This window comes from Protopterus annectens, chromosome 13.part0 (assembly GCF_019279795.1).
Source record: "Protopterus annectens isolate FY-2018-M chromosome 13.part0, PAN1.0, whole genome shotgun sequence".
NCBI lineage: Eukaryota > Metazoa > Chordata > Ceratodontiformes > Protopteridae > Protopterus > Protopterus annectens.
In genome coordinates, this window is record NC_056747.1 from 86,404,498 (window position 1) to 86,423,340 (window position 18,843).

General features: G+C 39.3%; 1 protein-coding gene across 2 annotated transcripts in view; it reads left to right on the top strand.

The window, feature by feature from the left end:
- Positions 1-1,675: 1,675 nt before the first annotated feature.
- Positions 1,676-18,843, top strand: part of BABAM1 (BRISC and BRCA1 A complex member 1) — a 283,383-nt gene continuing 266,215 nt past the window's right edge. The window contains exons 1-2 of one of the 2 annotated variants that reach the window (XM_044090638.1): positions 1,676-2,136; positions 5,027-5,336. In XM_044090638.1, coding sequence (XP_043946573.1) covers positions 5,055-5,336 — 282 coding nt within the window. In that variant the 5' untranslated portion in view covers positions 1,676-2,136; positions 5,027-5,054. The remainder of the gene's footprint in view (positions 2,137-5,026; positions 5,337-18,843) is intronic. The other variant, XM_044090637.1, reaches the window with a different exon arrangement.

Below are 18,843 nucleotides of genomic sequence, written 5' to 3' on the forward strand. Positions count from 1 at the left end.
TTTTTGGGCCTTTGTCCCACTTCTATGTTTGGCTTTGTCCAGATTTCTTGCTCTGAGGTTGAGAGGTATGACAAATGTGTCAGGGCCATTGCAGTCAGCCAGAGACATTTCAAATTGTGACATACTTGTTGCACCCCACTCCCCCATGTAGTGAATCTGGATGTGTCCAAGCAAGGCAAGGAGCAGTTACGCAGTGTAAATGTGCAGACTATCCCCCCATCCAAGGTAGACACAAGTACTACAATGGCTTTTCATCTGTCCTTGATTTTGCAGAATGTTCTGGTTTCTGTCATATTTTTATACTGTTGATTTATGCTTATTATTATTCAGAATGTGCCTGTTGCTCTGTATTTAAGTAGCAATGCTTTAATGACCATCTGGTAAGCTTGTCTGAGATTGTAAGATGCAAGTAAGTTTTAACAAGCATACTGTTAATGAATTGCCAACATTGAAAAGCCTTTCTGTTGTTGCAATGCAGAGAATACTTACATAACTAGATAACATATAAGTCTTGGGTACTGAAATGTATATGACCGTATTTGTAATAAAGGACAGGATTACATTATTTTAAGAGCTCATTACAGGCTTTACCTGCAAACTAAACAGAATGCCAGTCTATCATGTGTGGTCCATATCCTGTGCAGTAATGCTTTAAGCAATGTATGTTGAACTTGTTTCCTGTTTGCTTTTCATTTTTTACTTTGATCATGTTTTCCCCATGAAACAAGTAGATAGCTGTCAGGCAGCAGGTCTTTTTTGGATAAGAAACATTTTTACAAGTGGGGGAATCACAGAGATTAATACTTTCAGCATGTTACTTGGTACTTTAATAAATGTGAATATAAATTATAATTAGAACTGTAGTTCACAGTAAGACATTGTCCGGTTCGATTCTCAGCTATAGCGTCTTCTGTGTGGAGACATGCATGAATGGGCGTACCTTCATTGAAGGTTGTGCGTCAGAGCTGGCAACTCGGCACGTAAAAATCTACTGCCAATCATTAGTGGACCGGAGTTCTGCTGTGGCGACCCCTAACCGGGAAAAGCTGAAAGACACAACAAGTGCAAGGAGAAGTGGTTTGAGTTGAGTGCTGCTTGTTTTTCTTATACTTGATTTTGACTAGCATTCCAGTAATGTATTTAAAAAGTAATTTATTTTTTCATACCTCACAACCTTTTTGTTTCCATCTAGATCTTAAGTAAGCTGCCATGCAGCCAATGGATTGAAATATTTTTTTTCTTCTACACTTTCCTTTTTTCTTGATTGGACTCTCATAATGATGGTTTGGGACCCAGGGCAGCGTATTTAGTTAAAGTTACAGTTTTTGTGGTTTTGAGCATAGCTCCTCCCCTTTCTAGTTGGCTACTCCCATTCCCATTGACCCCACTCATTCATCTGTCTCCTGCAGCCCCCCTTTGATTTGAAGTCACCAGCCGCCACTGCAGCTTACTTATGACTTCAACTAAATTCATAGAGTTGCTTTATAATGTAAAACGTTATTTCGATGAATTAAATGAGTCAATATTATTTACCACGGATATCATTTAAAAAAAATCTTAAGTAATGAACGTGTGTGACAGGCCCTTTCACTGTGGAATATGGACTTTTTTAAGTCTGTAAATGAGGACCGTTCCTCATAATGAAGTACACTTGAGAAATATGCATGGAGGAGTCTGTAAGGGAACAATTAGTCCAAATCTTCCTTCCTACCCTTTGCAGTTTTCTGTCATACTCATACTCACTTTGACTCAATCTTTAACCCATATCTACTATTATTCCCAAACCTCTCTCCTGACTTCTCCTCACTTTCACCCTCACTTACTAACCAGTTATCCCTCCTAAGCCTCCTGACACCCTAGAAACTACCCTTTTCCGTCTCGCACATCCCTTCTTTTCTTCTCGTTAAGAGTCTCATTTGTGTTTCATAACACTTCACTTCACCCCCAACAGGTTACACTTAACGAACTTTGAAGGGGGACTGTAGTTCGGTCCTCTGCTGTACCTGCACGGTGGTATTTACATAACGCATTCAGAAGCAGAGGTGTCATTGGCTGTTTATCTGTGCTGCAGTAAATTGGATCCCGTAGGAAATGAAAACCCGCAGGATAGAGAACGCTACCAACGAAGTTTAACAGGTTATTTTTTTTATTAAGACTTTTAAAATCCTAGAGGTGCACATTTGTTTTAAATAGAAACATGAGATACGAAAACGTGGTTAACAGTGTGGTGTCCGCCGGAGTCTTAGCGAAGCAATGAAGTTGCAACTGGGTGTATTGTATATCGTAATCTATTTTTTACAGCACCTAAATTGCAGTTGTAGGTCAGCTTTTGAGGTGCAGTATTTAAACTACGTTGGTCAGAGTGATATCTGCACACGAATACTTGTCTCGGGAGTCACGGGAACCTTCCTGTTTAGATAAGTGTACTCTTTCAGGCTACACGACAGCTCGGGTTCCTTGCTCAGTTTGCTTATGTAGAAAACAGTCTCTTTCACTGAAGCGGCACACTACTTTATAGGTTCCTTTTTCTTTCTTGGACCCTCCATGTCTCCAGATGGATTTCCACCCATTGACCTGTGCACAAGTTATTTGTGCTTTATCTGCATATTAAATCCTTGTGTTTGATGCATCTGCTTCTCATTCTTTCCATAGATCTCTAGTACTCCTTTAGCAGAGCAATATGCACATTAGTCATATAAAGCTGGACTGTTATATGAGCGAGTCATTTATACAGCATCTCTGTATTATAACTTGACGTCTGTCTTTTGTAGTGGAACAAGCCAAGCACCTCACACTTTGGGGGTAGTTATTAAGCTCAAATCTCACACCAGCTGTGCTTTCATGCTGAAGATGTGGAAGTTATTTTTCTGTTCTCCACTAGCTGAGCTTTTCTAGAGGTCACTTGTGTTCATATAGTTTCCACTGTAAAATATATTAGTGTTTTGTCTGTTATGTAGTGCAGATACATCTGTGGAGGTCACCACGCATGTTAGAATAACATTTTAATTTTGGAGTGATGTTTGCAAGATGGTTACAGCTGTGCTTTCCTAATGTAGTCGTGTTAGATTCCACTGTCTTACATATTTTTTTTTCTGAGGTATCTTCTGATGTTTTGGAGAAGACATTGGCATGTAATGTTTGGGAAGAATAATTAGTGTTGTATAGGTGGGTTAAAAAGAAATAGTGTCGTTTGTGCTGTCATGGTGGAGCTTCAGCTGCAGGTTGCACAGAAGTGGAAAATCTAGAAGGTCGTACTGCAAAGCAAATTGCAGTCATGTTGAAAGCACAAGTTTTCAAGTGCTGCACATCAGGTGGGAAGTAACTGTTTACATACGCAGTAAGAACTCACTTGATGTAGTGATGTTTAATGATGTACTGATGTTTAATGAACAAACAGCAGGATATATGTGTAATAGTATATGTAGTGTAATGTGTGTTGTGCTTATATAATGTGCATATATATACACACACACACACACGTTTGTGTGTATATATGGCATGGAGCACAGTGATTACTCTTGTAAGTTATCAGAAAAGATTATTTTTAATGGACTTTTGGGACATCAGAAAAGTGCGTAATATTGAAGATTGTGACTTGATTTCCTGCCCTAACCAGCTTAAGACATGAATGTGAAAGAGAGTCACCTCAATATGTGAAACTTGCCATCCAGCTAGAGAACATATAACAAGTAACTGTGACTTGGTGAAACTCGGCCACTTTTTAGCGCATGGAGCTCAGCTGCTCTGATGTACTGCTAGTTGCATAGAACAAGGTTGTAAATCATTACGGCTAGTTGCATAGAACAAGGTTGTAAATCATTATGTTGCCACACAGTGACTAGAAGGTAACTAAGCTTTAAATGATGTTTGACACTTCACTCTATCATTTTTTTTGTTTTTAGTGTGGAAATGAAAAGTGCATTCCAGCTTTTAAAGCTGTTAAAATGCACTTGACTCTGTCCTATGCTTGATTTTCCCTTTGTGTTATATACCAAACACAGCTGCATTAATTTATCTATGAAAGCCTGTCTGCAGGTGCAAGCAATTAATCATTAAGCATCTGAACACTGTACTTCAGACATTTCTTTCAGCACAGTGTAATTAACATTTAAAAGTACATTGCACAGTTATTTTGTATGTAGTGTGTATGTAGTGTGTATGTAGTGTGTGTGTAGTGTGTGTGTGTGTGTGTGTGTGTGTGTGTGTGTGTGTGTGTGTGTGTGTGTGTGTGCGTGCACATATACACGCGTCTTGTCTCTCTCCCTTTCTGGGTGCTTACACATTTATGTGTGAACACATGCAATACTGTCCTTAACAACATAAAACAAGTTCAGCAATATCAAATGCATCTAAAATACCCGAATGACGCATTAAACTCATTATAGCTCACTATGCTGTACATAAGCAACATTTTTACAGCATTCTTAGTACTGTACTAACATTAGCACACACTTATTTCCTTTCCATATCCTACCACTATCTCCTAATTATGTTTACTTCAACCTCTTGCATGCTTCTTTCATAGTATTATCCATATTACCTTTTCTTATACTTAAATTATAGCAAGAGAAATGACTGATTCATTGGTTTTAGCGACCATTAACCACCATACCACAAGACATCTATTTTTTGAGTAATTATCATGCACCTATTGTATACATGTTATTTCTGTGTTTTATTCTATATTTATTTGAACCTTTCTGGGGATTTTCTCCCCAAGACACTACTGAAAGGGGAGGATGTTTCCAGTCATATTTTACCCCGTTAGTAGTAGGAAATGAAGCATTACTGCATCAAAAGTTAAAAACTGTCACACATGCACTGTTAATAAATGGTTCACCATTGGAGCCTGACAGAGCAGTAGTGGATTTCTTGAATACATGACAACAGAAGTCTTGTGTATTTTACTTAAAGAAAGTATTGCTGTGAATGCTGAAACTTTATATTGTTATCCGTGTATTGATGAACCTTCAGCAACACATTCCCTGTAGCTTTCTCTTATTTTTGTGCTTTTTTTTTTCCCCAGAAGTCTTGAGTTGCTGTGTAATACTACAATGATGGACACGTCAGAAACTGAGAATGTTGATGGAGAAGAACCGACTATTGAATTGAGACCCAGGACGAGATCAAACCCTGAGGGAGCAGAGGACAGAAGAAGTAATCCTCAGAGTATTGTGGGTAGCAGGAGTGAGGGAGAAGGGGAAGCAGCTAGCACTGAGACCCAGACATCTGCTCCTACTACTACTAATGCTACTGAACGTATTAAGCAGCAGGCTCCCAGTTCGACAACTGAATGCCATGTCAAAACGCCAAGGGTTAACTGTCCAGAGAAAGTCGTATGTATTCACACACTAAACAAGAGCATCTGAATTCATCTGTACAAATTATTTTATTACTCTGTTAAAATTTTTTAAAGTGAGTGCATGCACAAATCCCCTCCCCATAGTTAAATGGATTAAACTGGTTCAATATTTACAGTTTATATTCTGAATCCTTTAAAGCTTGATATCTGTGTTACTACCTACACACATTTTGGGCTGGTGATAAGCTACATGTGGGTTGATGTGTTGTAATAAGCAACTTTGTGTTAACGGAACTCTGCATTATAGCCTGCATTGTGTGACTGGATTCACACACACACACACACACACACACACACACACACACACACACACACACACACACACTGCAAAGTTAACCTAGTTTTTCATACATGATTATTGGGATGGAGCTGTATATGATGGGTAGAGATTACTCATGCTGAGACAGCATTCTGTGTCATCCATTCCATCTTGTTTGCCGATGCTGGCAGGATGGATTAACACATTTAATAGTGCCTGTTTTCCTGACTGCATTCGCTTCCTTCTCAAGATGGGTTCATGTGTGGCTTTGAAGCAGGAAGGGGTCAGTAGAATGGCAGGTGTTAGAAATTCATCATCCTGGTAGGCTGTGTGGTTTGTATATTTCACGAAGTTATTGCTTTAGAACCTCACTGTATTGCCTAACAGACCACTTTGTGTTAGTGGGTGGGCTTCTCTGGGCTGGCATTAAGATGTGCATGAGTCAGACAGAGGGAGAACAATAGGGATATAGGGAAATAGCAAGCATAACTAAGGACTAAGTTTTTTGTGTCAGTAGCTGCAGTGTAGCTAGTATCAGGCTAGATATGAGGAATGTCACAGACAAGCTGTAACTTTGACAGGGCACTGGTGGTATTGGATCTGTGAGTCACAGAAGCTTACAGCTAGTGCATGCCAATTAATAGTGGTGTGGAAAGAGAATAAGCCTAGAGAACTTCCACTGTCTTGTTGGTAAAGCCTGATTGAACACTCCATACCAAAAGTCACATTTGGGGCAAGTCCGCATTGATAGCATGTGAATATAGCATGAAAACATCCCTAGTGATCTGCCTGGCAGTCTTAGTGTATTCCTTACACTAGTCAGGTTGTAGTGAATAATAAAGAAAAAATGTATTTATGCCTGACTTTTATTAGCTCTTCTGTTCTCTTTAAAACTTGTCAACAGCAAACTGCCTCCAGCAGATGGCAGTATAAGATCAGCATATCTCTTCCTTAACATTCAGTCTCTCTTTATTTACTCTCTGTACATATGTATATCTATGACCCGCGGTGGTGGTGCTGCGTAGCGTTGTCACCTCACAGTAAGACGCTGTCCGGTTCAGTTCTCAGCTAGAGCTTCTTTTACGTGGAGACATGCGTGAATGGGCGTACCTTCGTTGAAGGTTGTGCGTCAGGGCTGGTAACTCGGCACGTAAAAATCAACTACCAATCATTAGCGGGCGGCAGTTCTGCTGTGGCGACCCCTAACCAGGAAAAGCCAAAAGGCACAAAGTACATATGTATATTTATTTGTTTGTGAGTGTTAGATGTCTATTGTTATATTGTGTGTTAGTGCAGATATCTGTGCTATATAGAGACATACATATATGTAATATGTATATTGATACTTTTTTAATCTTAGCAATGTAAATCGATATGTGCAGGATAAAAAGTTGTCTGTATGTTAAAAATGTTATTTATGTGTATATCTTGTGCACATAATCAAAACACTTTTTACTATCCTCTTCTCCCCACGCAGTCAGTAACACTAGTCTGACATAGAAAACTACATATACTATGCGCAGTAAAAATGCAGTACCACGCTCTCTCTCTCTCTAGAAACAACTGCCCTCATCTAAATGTACCAGAAATGTAAATCCAACATTATTTTAACAAAATAAATAACTTTGTGTAATAAACAAATAAATGTATATAATTAAAAAAATAATAAATAAAAAGAGACAAAAGCCAAAGAGTGTAAAAAAAAAAAAAAAAAAAAAGTATACCAACCTAATGGGCACTGTCATTAAAAAAAAAATTATAGCCACCTAAATCAAAATATAAAACTACCATATCCTACCTGGCCCCCGTAGCATAGAGGAGTGAAGCCTTGACTGCAGCCCAGATGATGGACATCTGAGGGATCAGTTGGGGGAGGATGAGCATGAGTGGCTGACGCCAGTTTTGCCTATCCTCAGAGGGAAGCAGGAGATTGCTAGACTCATGCATTGGTGATGCCTGGAGATGGCTGGCTCTGTCACTTGCTTGTTGTAGCCAAGTTATGACCTCTGGAGCATGTTGCATGGGGGATTGGGATTTCTTTAGGTTTAGCATTTCAAGTAGGGCTGGGTCGGACATGGCTTTGTAAGTCAAGCAGATGACCTCTAAGTAGACGATGAGACTGAGAACAGCTGAAGTTTCTTGAGTCTGTCCATGTAGAACATGTGTTTAAGGCCTATGATCCTTTTTGTGAGGTACTTTTGTGGCCTCTCCAGCTGTTGTAGGTGTCTGGTCAGGTACATGCCAAACAGAGCATCATATTCGATGATTGGTCTAATTAGGAATGAGTAGAGGGGGATGATGACCTCTTTCTTCCTGGATGCAAAACCTTTGGTTATAAGATGTGCCACGTAGAAGGACTTTCTGACCACAGTGGCAATGTGGTCGAAGGTGAGGTGGCTGTCGACCTGGGTGCCCGGATCTCTTATGGACACTTCAGTGTTCAGTGGGCTCCCATCAACGTGGCAATTCGTGGGAACTGAGTTTTTTCCAAAGGGGATGACAACACTTTTTTTTGCCGTTAAGCTTCAGGCTGTGGTTCCAACAGCAGTCATTGGTCTCAGAGAGGCCTTTTTATAGGATGTTTGCATCACTTGGGGAGTTGATAATGACGCCTAGCTTGCAGTCATCAGCGAACTTGGTCAGCCAGAGTCATTCTGTGTTGGCCTGGATTTCTGAGAAGTAGATGCCAAACAGGCGAGGGCCCAGGACCAAGCCCTGTGGGACTCCACTTGTGACTGATTGACAGTCTGACTTAGAATCTGCAACTTTCACTCTGTGGGTCCTGTCTGTGAGCCAATTTGCAACCCACCTAGTGATGTAAGGATTGATGCCTAGTTTGGTGAATTTATCAATGATACCCGAGTGGGGAATGGTGTCAAAGGCCTTGCCCAGGTTGAGGTAAGCTATATGCTTTGCTTTACCCTCATCCACAGCCTTGGTGACTGCCTCGGAGAAGTCAACCAGGTTCAGCAGGCAGGATCTCTCCTTGACAAAGCCAAACTGTGTGGGGTCAAGAGTTTGGAGATTTTGAGAGTTTTGTAGCTATAGAAGGCATTGTGGTTGTTTTTGGTGTCAGCCGCAATTCTGCCTTCATAGCTGGGTTTAGAGGATTTGATAAGGGATCTCTGCTTTTTGTTGAGTGATAAGGGAGGTTTTCCAGTGTTGTGACTTCATTTTTTTTGCAACAGTTTCTTCTTTCTGTTGTAGAGTCTGTTGATGGCTGGGGGCCACCAGATTGGCTTCTTTTTTTTGGAGGAGAGCTTTTTTTTGGAGGAGAGCGTCTTATTTCTGTTTGGTGTGGCAAGGTCCATGCATTTGAGTACATGCTCGTACAGTGCATTGGTGTATGATTCTGCAGTCATGCAGCTGTTTTCCATTGGCATGGGTGCCGATACGTTAGCCACCTCTGCTTTTAGGAGCCTAAAATTGGCTTTAGAGAAGTTTTTCAGGGTGGTCACCTTAGTGGGGGGTGTAGGTGAGATGGAGATTTCCATGGTGATCAGTTTGTGGTCAGATTTAACCAGGGAGGAACTGACTGCAGGTGTGGAGCAACGGTCTCCCATGTTGGTGATAACCAGGTTGAGGATGTTGTTTCCCCTAGTGGGGGTCAGAATCAGCTGGTCCAGGGCATTAGAATTGATAAATTCCAGAAAGCGTTGGCCCTGTACATTGGTACTTGAATAGTTTTCCCAGTTGATGGAAGGGTAGTTGAAGTCACCCAGTATGAGAGTATTGGGTTGGAACTTGATAGATGCCAGGGTGCTTAGGAAGTTGGTGTGTGAGTCTAGGGACATGTTTGGGGTTCTGTAGCAGGCTATGACTTGTATCGTCATCTTACCCAGTGTTAGTTGTACCTGAAGTATCTCAGATGCATTATGCTGGGCTACCAGTCTAGAGGTGTGTGTATCCTTTTAAGTAATTGCATGTTGATAGGGTAGGGTGCTTCAAGATACTTATTAACCTCTCCCTACCACCTGCATTTCACCATTGAGGAGGGGGTGGATTAGCCTCTGGGGCTTTCTGAGTAGGATTGAATGGTCTTAAGGCTCTTGCCTGGCCCAGGGATGCCTGCTTCCACCACACAGGACCAGTGAAATAAATGGGTGCAGGTAGTGGAGCTAACAGGTAGGATCCCTTGGAGGCGGGAAGGTGGAAAAAAAAAGCTATCGCATCCAAGCATGATCTCCATTAACACTACAAAATAATATCAAACACTTACCTGATACCTTGAAAAAAATTAAAAATGAAAAAGTAGAAAATCACCCAAGAAACATCCCATTATTAACAACCTGCGTAGACTACATGAAGCCCTTTTCTATGCAACGTATTTGCTGTACCTGACTGATATGAATAATGATAATAATTTAGACTGAAAATGAGAACAATTGGTAAATGAAATATGCTGGGGTTTAGTTCAAGTGGTAAATGAACTGTATTGCATTAAGTTCAGTGTCATAGTAAGTGGAATCCACTCATTATGAAACTCATTCCATAATCTGGCATGCTTAGTTTCTATGTCACACTCCAGACCATGGATATTATTAGTTATCTACACTTCGCATGCTTCAACAAATCATGTATCACCACTCTGTGTGTGTCATCAGATGTTTGATAACACACACAGAGTGATATTAATCCTAGCAACATTGTACATACAAAAGTACAAAAATCAAACACTACAATAGTAACTACTCTTACGCAAGACAAACTCCTTGGAAGTGAAATTCAGTTCAGAGTGAAAGAAATGTGCAGTTAACTAAAAAATGGAAAATGAAACAAAAACTGTAGCCAGCCAATCGGAAATTAAATTACTGACAATACAGGACTGAAACTAAAAATTTGAAACAACAAAATCTCTGCATTAAACTATAATTTTAACAAATCTTTACATAACTCTCTCTATGCTACTACAGTATTACAACAAATCCGCAGAAATTATTAAAATTTACCTCAAAACTACAGTCGATTTCATGAGACCCCCTGCTCATAAAAATGTGTAGCCAATGTAAAGCCATATTCAGTATGCAAGCTACACAGTTGTACAATTCACCAGAACAGTAATCTAAACAAAAAAAATGGATTATTAGAATATGGAGAAACCTGTTTTATATGATGATTTGAAAATATTTAGTAGTATAGAATTGTGGAGTTTATTTGCCAAGGTGAGTGTTGACGAAAACTTTCTCCCTTAACTTACTACAAGATATCTGATATTTCATTTATCACAGATGAGTTCCGTACATATTTCAAATATGAGTATTTATGGGTTCCTGTCAGCTGTTTGACTCTTCAAGTCTTCAGACAAAGCAGACACCACTAAGGTAGTTTGAATAACTACGTTTTGAAATTTGCTGCTATTTGAAGATGTGACATTGTTGTTGCAGTGGGGACTGGCTAGTTGCCATTTCCCCACTAAATGTGAACTGAGTTAGTAAGTATGTGCTGCAGGGAGTAAGGAAGATGCAGGGGTGCTGCCCCTTGCAAAAAAAAAAAAAAATCTTTTGCCGGTTTGTTTTTTCTTGTTAACATATAAAATATTTGAAAAATTTGAAATTTTATGACCCACTGTACCAAGTCATGAAATGCTGATACTGAATGGATGAAAAAAATGAACTTGCGTATAGTAAGTCTGAGGTGTCCATTTCTCTGAATTTTCTCCTTTATCAAAGGTATGGTGATTGCTGAATTGATCTGTGTATTAGTTTGGAGGCCTCCGTGCAAAAAAGAAATTTAAAGAAGAGCTATGTTTCAGATTCATTCTTCTGCATTTTCGGTCCCCCTCCCCCATTGTATTGGCATTGAATATTTCAAGTGCTGACATTTCAGTAAGGGGCCTTTTTTGATTTGATTTATTTTTCAGTGTCTTTGTGCTTGAAATTTTGGGAGTTTGAGCACTTGACGTAGACCCGTATACATTATATGTTTATGCGTACATTTATATATTTAAGTATATATTTTGTTTGTGTGTGTAATCATTTTATGATCGCAATCATAGTACGTTTTTGGATGAAATTGACATTTGGAGAAGATACCTTGATGACTGCTGGCTTGTTTGGTGGGCGGACCCAGGCTGCCTTCAGGAATTTGAGTATCAACGAAAATAAGTGGGGTATCCAATTTACAGTTCATTATGATGCATATTCCATTTCATTTCTTGATCAAATAAGCTGCCAGCAAGATGGGACTTTGGTTAGTGATGTTTTTAGAAAATGACCAGATTCCAGCACTCTACTACATGCTTCAAGCTGTCATCCCAAACACATTGTACGCAATATCCCCAAATCGCAATTTCTTAGGATTCGTCGGATCTCTTCTATGGAGGGTGCCTTTCAAACACAACAGGATCTTACTAGATTTTGTAGCAGAGGGTTTTGCAAAAGTTAAGTTATCCAGACCAGCAGTTTTGTTCATACCTGTAATAGGTGTGACTTATTACAGTATCAACATTACAATAATGAGAATGACCATACCATTAGACTGAACGCAACTTATGGGCACAACACCCATAGGTTTATGGATTTGATTCAGAAACACGGGGACATTTTAATGACTGACGAACGTTTATCTAATGTGTTGGGTCCCATATGTCTTTTCTCTTTTAGAAGAGGTAAGACACTGGGTAGATTTTTTATCATTATAAACACAAATCATCACATCCAAACTCACTTCAGGGTACGCTGGAAGGTGGGGGTCCTTGTGGTCACTGTTCTTTTTGCATACATGTCAGTAAAACCAAATAATTTGCTAGTAGGAACATCCCAAGAATTTTTCATATTAATATTTTTGCCAGTTGTAGTTCTGATTGGATTATATATCTTGCCAGCTGTACTTGTTCTGTTTCTATATAGGTCAAACTTCCCGGCCACTTAGACTTCGTATATCTGAACATCTGAGCAATATAAGAAATAAATGTCCATCTAATGTGTTATATATAAGCACACCTTACAACACTCTACAGCATGTTTTAAATCCACCATTATTGACAAAGTAAAGGGCAACAGAAATAAGAAAGCTGGATGGAATGACATTTTAAACCAAAAAGAAAGAACCTGAATCATTAAACTTGGTGGTTTTTTTTCACCTGAACTGAATGAGCACTTCTAAACACATTGTTTACTAATTAATGAGATGGGTGGGTATAATTAAGTGCATTTGTTATATAATTTGGATGAATTTTTATTTTGGGTATGAACACTGAAGAAGGCTGATGGCTGAAACTGGTTTGTTTTTTAGTGTATTTTTACACTAATATGCATGTTTGTATGCATTAAATGCTAATATTATTCTCTCATCAGAGTGGTGGCCATTTTTTATACTTGACTTTGTGTATATATACACAAGCATATACATGTTTTCATTTTGTGTGTTTTGAACAGGAGCATATACTGTTATTTATATAACACCCAGTGCAAGTAGATTATTTGCGTATATGATTCTGTCTGAGAAGTCATTTCAAAGCATTGGCTTTCCTAAGGATGAGAGAGAAAAGTAGTTGAGCCGTCATAGTCTTTTCATTCATTTTTGTTGCAAAATTTCTCAGCCTTGGAAAGAGAGAGACCCTGTGTCCCAAGGGTATGCAACCTTAGATCGAGAACAAATTGTGGTAGCGTTAGATGGCCATGGGATGGGCATCCTACAAACATAACTTTTGTTTGTGTGCCCGTATGTATTTTATTTATAAATTACAATTACTGACTTTTCTGGAAATAAAAATGCAGTTTCTTGCTAGGGTCTTGCATGTACTTAAATTGGGAAGAAATATAAATGTGTGCGTTTTATACACAAGAAATAATAAACATCTGGGTGATCCTCTAAGTTGGGAAGTAGTGCAGAAACTTGCATCAGGAATTGAAATGTCACAGAGGTTTGTGCGCAAAAAAAAAGAGGAGATTAGGGCAATAGTGCTACTGCTGTTATCAAAGTTCTCTGCTAATGCAGTCATAACTGCAGCTTTGCACAGCTAGTTAAGGGAGTTTGTAGGCTGACAGACAGTAGACATGTCTGCTTATTTACTATGTTATAATACTTTGTGTAGAACAGAGCATGTGTATGTAACTTTAAGAAGCATTTCCAGATGCAAGCACATGCATATAAATAGCACGTGGAGGCAGCAGTGCCATTTTGAGAGAACTGCCAGTGTTAATATGTATGAATGTGGTAGTAAGTCTGCTTATAATTTTATTTAAGTTTAAGGTACAAAGCCTCATTCCTGATGTGTTTGTGTGTAATAAAGCTGCTTGAACTGAACCCACAACTGCTTGTCTGTTTTAGCCTGACCAGACGAGCGATATGGTATCAGAGCCAGGATTGAGAGCGCAATTTCTTCAAGCCATGAGGTGCAGAGTTGAAGGTGAAGGTGTATTGAGCAGAATGGGTGATAACAGTTCCCAAACTATCAAAAAGGGCTAGAAATTAACTAAAGGTAACCAAAACTTGCACTAAACACATGTTTTGCAAAGAAGATAAAAGGGACAATTTGTAAAGCCCAAAACACATTATTAATTAAACGAAATATTCAAAACTATGATATTTGCTAAAACTAGCAGAGATTTTCATATGGGGCTCAGAATTACCTTTGGTTTGCATAACGAGCATGTTTAAAACGGGCACAAGAAAAGTAAATGAGCAAGGTGAGGGATTAAATGGGCATAATGAGTACAATAAAAGGACAAAATAAGCTTAAAGAGCAAAGCAACTGCATGTTTAGTAGAAGATCGCATTTTGGGTATGCACTACTATTTTGCATTGGCCAAAGCCATTCAACGCATAACTAGTTAGTCGAATTATCTGAGTGCATAAAGTGTTTGCAGTGTGTGTGCTTTACTACAGTGCAATTATTTCAGAGTTTGCTGTGTGCAGGTACAGTTATATTGCAAAGTGCAGTTAAAGTACAGCCATTTCAAAATGTTTCTTGTGTGCTGTGTACATTTATTTGCAGAGTGCCACCATTTCAAAGTGTTTTTTACACTACAGTTATTTCACAAAGTACAGCCATTTTGAAAGGTTCTTGTGCTGTGTACAATTTATTTGCAAATTGCATTCATTATCGAAGTGTTTCTTGCTCTGAGCTTCTTCTACTGTGTACAGTTTATTCGCAACGTACAATCATTTCGAAGTATTTCTTATACTGATGAGTAGTTTCGCAAAGTATAGTGATTTTAAAGTATTCTTGTGCTGCAGAGACTTGTTTGACAAAGTGCAGTTGTTTCAACATGTCTGTTGTGCATAATTACAAGTACTGTCATAAAATTCTGGCATATATTTGTGTGTGTATGTTTGTATACAATTCAAGCACCTTCACTACTGTGTGCTGATATGGCTGAAGCATTTTGCAGACCCAGTCAACTTGTGTTTGATCATAATATTACAGAGAATTGTAAAGTATGTGAGCAGGAAAAAACATTTTCATACAGGCAGCTTTTTCTGACAGACACATGTACAAAGGCATTCATTTTGCTTAATTTAGCTGGGTCAGAGGCCACTGAGAGAGAGCGTTCATTTGTGCAAGGACCAGCAGTACATGCAGGAGAGGGGGACAACAGCCATATTGTTCACTGGTTGAATCAAGAGAAGTCCCTGAGTGCTTGAAACATAACTTTAGAGAAATATACAACCCCCAGGCAAATGTTACATTAGAGGCACCTATTCTATACAAGAGCCCAAAAGCCAGGTGAAACTTTTGCAGCTTATATCACTGACTTGAGAAATAAGACTAACATGTGCAGATTTGGTGACTTGAAAGATGAGTTAATAAGGCACAGGTTTGTGTGTGGTATTAATAGTGCTGCGGTGAGAAAGATTTTGCTTTGTGACAGTGATTTAACATTGAGCAAAGCTGTAGAGATTTGTCAAATCCATGAGCTCACAGAGTTATTTCACTGTACAGTTATTTCACAAAGTTTACAAGTTATAAGAGCTTAGTTTCAGTAGCCTCTAGAGCAAGCATAGACAGCATGTAGCATGTGGCAAGCAGAAGCAGGCCTAAGCACATGGCAGCTGCAACCCCTGCAGGATTCCCAGGGAGGACCCGTATCTTTCTAGCAAGTTTCAAGACTAGCTCGGCAAAACAGATATGCTCAGTGCAGTTATAGGGGTGAGTCAGTAAAACCCAAGTCAAGTCTTATTGTTAACTGTCGTAATTGTGGTGCCAATCATGAGTCTAAAAAAGAAAACTGCTTAGCATTTGGTCAGCAATGCCACAAGTGTAGAAATGGAACAACATTTAAAAAGTTTTGTAAATCAAGCAAGGCTCATTCAGCTATTAAGAAGGGTCACTCAAAAAATCGAATTGATCATGTAGAAAACTGCAGCCCTGCTTTCTATGTAGATGGTGTATCTATCAGTGGTCGGTGAAAAGGTTAATGTAGCAGATTTATTGGCAAAGAATGAAGTGTTTTGTACTGTCTTGACCAATGGTAAGCCCATGTAGCTCAAAGTAGACAGTAGTTCAAAATGTAATGTGATGTCAGCAGAAACATTTGCTAGAGTGAGAGCTGGTGAGCAACTTAATTTGGCCAATTGTGTGAAGCTTTTTGCTTATGGAAGTGAAGAAATTCATACCATTACATCTTGCAATTTCATGTAGTCTGAAGACCTGTGCAGTCACTATTAGGTCTTGGAGACAGTTTGAGAATGAAACTGTTTTATTTTACTAAAGAAATGCATCATGTAAGCACATGTTCCAGTTCCAGCTTTACTAATGCTATTTTCTCAGAGTATGCTGATGTGTTCGACAAGTTAAGCAAACTTCCAGTTGTGTACTCCATAAAAGTAGACCCAGAGGTCAATCCAGTGGTCAGACCAGCAAGGGGAATTCCAATAGGCTATGCAGGACAAAGTCAAAGTCCAGTTAGACAAAATGGTGCAGCAAGGTGTGATTTGTCCAGTCACAGAAACAAATGAGTGGGTGTCTTCCATGGTAGCTGCTCATAAGAAAAGTTCAGATGAAATCAAAATATGCATTGACCCAAGAGACTTGAACAAGGCATTAGAGACCTCATCATCCTATGCGTAGAGTCGAGAAGGTTGCTGCCCTCATGCCAAATGCCATTGTTTTTTCTGTCTTAGATGCAAAGAATTCATTTTGGCAATTAATGCTTGATTGCAAATCTTCACTACTGACTACATTCAGTACCCCATTTGGTAGATACAGATTCCTCAGGATACTTTTTGGAATAAATTCTGCCAGTTAAGTATTTCAGCTTGCAATGGAGCAAATATTTTCAGGCTATCCATGTGCTATAGTAGTTGATGATTTACTGGTTTGGGGTAATGGTGAAGCAGAGCATCACAGAAACCTCAGGAAAGTTCTGGGCAGAACTTGTGAAGTGAACTTAAAGCTCACGTCTCTGAAATGTAAATTCAAACTATCAGACATTACTTATGTAGGTCATTTATTTACCAGTATTGGCTTATGACCAGACCCTTCTAAACAAGCAGCCATTCTTGAGATGCCAGCCCTAGACAATGTTCAAGCCTTACAGTGTTTTCTTGGTACTGTTAACTATTTGGGGAAATTTATCCCTGACTTTAGTGAGTTATCAGAGCCTTTAAGAGAGCTGAGATGCTAAAATGTTGCCTGGTCATGGTTAGAACAACACCAGAGAGCATTTGATAACCTCAAACAGCAAATTGCCAATCCACCTACATTGAGGTACTGTGATGTCCACAAACCAGTAGTTCTTTCCTGTGATGCTTCAAAGTTCAGTCTTGGTGCAGTTATTCTTCAAGAGAGCAGACCTGTTGCCTATGCTTCTAGAACTCTTACCCAAACCGAGATGCAGAATGCTGAAATTGAGAAGTAACTTTTGGCAATTTTGTTCAGGCTATTCAAGTGGAGACTGATCATCAACCTGTAGTCACTATTTTAAAGAAGCCTATGTATAACGCTCCAGGAAGACTACAAAGAGTGATGCTTAGATTAGTAAAGTACGATTTCAAAATGGTCTGTACAAAAGGCAAACTTCTTTATCTGGCTGATATCTTATCCAGATCGCCCAGAAATACCACAGAACAGCTTGATGCAGAGAGTTTTGACTTTGATGTCATGGAAGTGTGTAATTTTTCTACCACGAGACTTGAGCTAAGAGATCATACAAAGACTGATCGAATTTTGCAAAAGCTCAACCGTTTCATGAGTTTTGGATGGCCGTCAAAGCAATCTTGTGTACCCCCAGAAGTGCATCCCTATTTTCCATACAGAGGTGAGTTGCTGATGGAAGATGGTATCATTTCATTTTCAAAGGCCATAAAGTTATTGTTCCCATTTCCTTACGACGTGAATGCATCCAGATTTTGCATCGTGGTCACCAAGGTTCCGATTATACCAAAAGAAGGGCGAGAGGACTAGTATTTTGGCCTTCTCTACCAAGGAACATTGATAAAGTACTTTTTTTCTTGTTTGGTATGCAACAGTACTAAACCGCATTTGCAAAAAGCGCCACTTCATCTAAGCCAGATTCCTGAACCACCTTGGTCAACAGTAGCCACTGACATATTTGATTGGAATAAGCAGCATTACTTAGTGTTGGTAGACTGTTATTCAAACTGATTTGAGATCGATTTGCTACCTAAGCTAACATCCATTGCTGTTATTACTAAGATGAAATATCATTTCTCAGTCCATGATAGTCCACACTGACAACTGTACCCAGTATACCACTCAATTCTTTCAGAAATTTGCAAAAGAGTGGGAGCTTATCCATGGTACTAGTAGTCCGGAATACCCACAGTCAAACGGCATTGCTGAACGTGCAGTACAGAGTGAAAAGCAATTGCTAGAGAGGTCAAAGTGTGACAATACCGATATAATCTTGAATTTGCTTAATCTCAGAAATGTACCCCGTGACAACCTACTTGGTTCGCCTGCTCAGAGACTTCTATCTAGGCAAACCAGAACAACCTTGCCTATCAGTTCTAGTTTGTTGGTGGCTAATGCTAAAAACAACAAAGCAATCAAAAGCCCAACTTTTTAAGAAGCTTTCCTTTGAGACGTCTCGCTAAGATAAAAATGAGCAGATTTCTTCATCCGTTGGAGGAAGGAGAGACAGTGAGGCTTCAAATGGTGAAAGGCTTTGATCGAATTGGTCAAGTTAGAGGTATGTGTGCTGAGCCGAGATCCTACTTAGTGGAATTTGAGGGTATAGAATACAGGAGAAACTGCTCTTCTTCCTGTGTCAGAAACAATTTCACAGCATAGTACCTGTGATACAAACTCTAGATC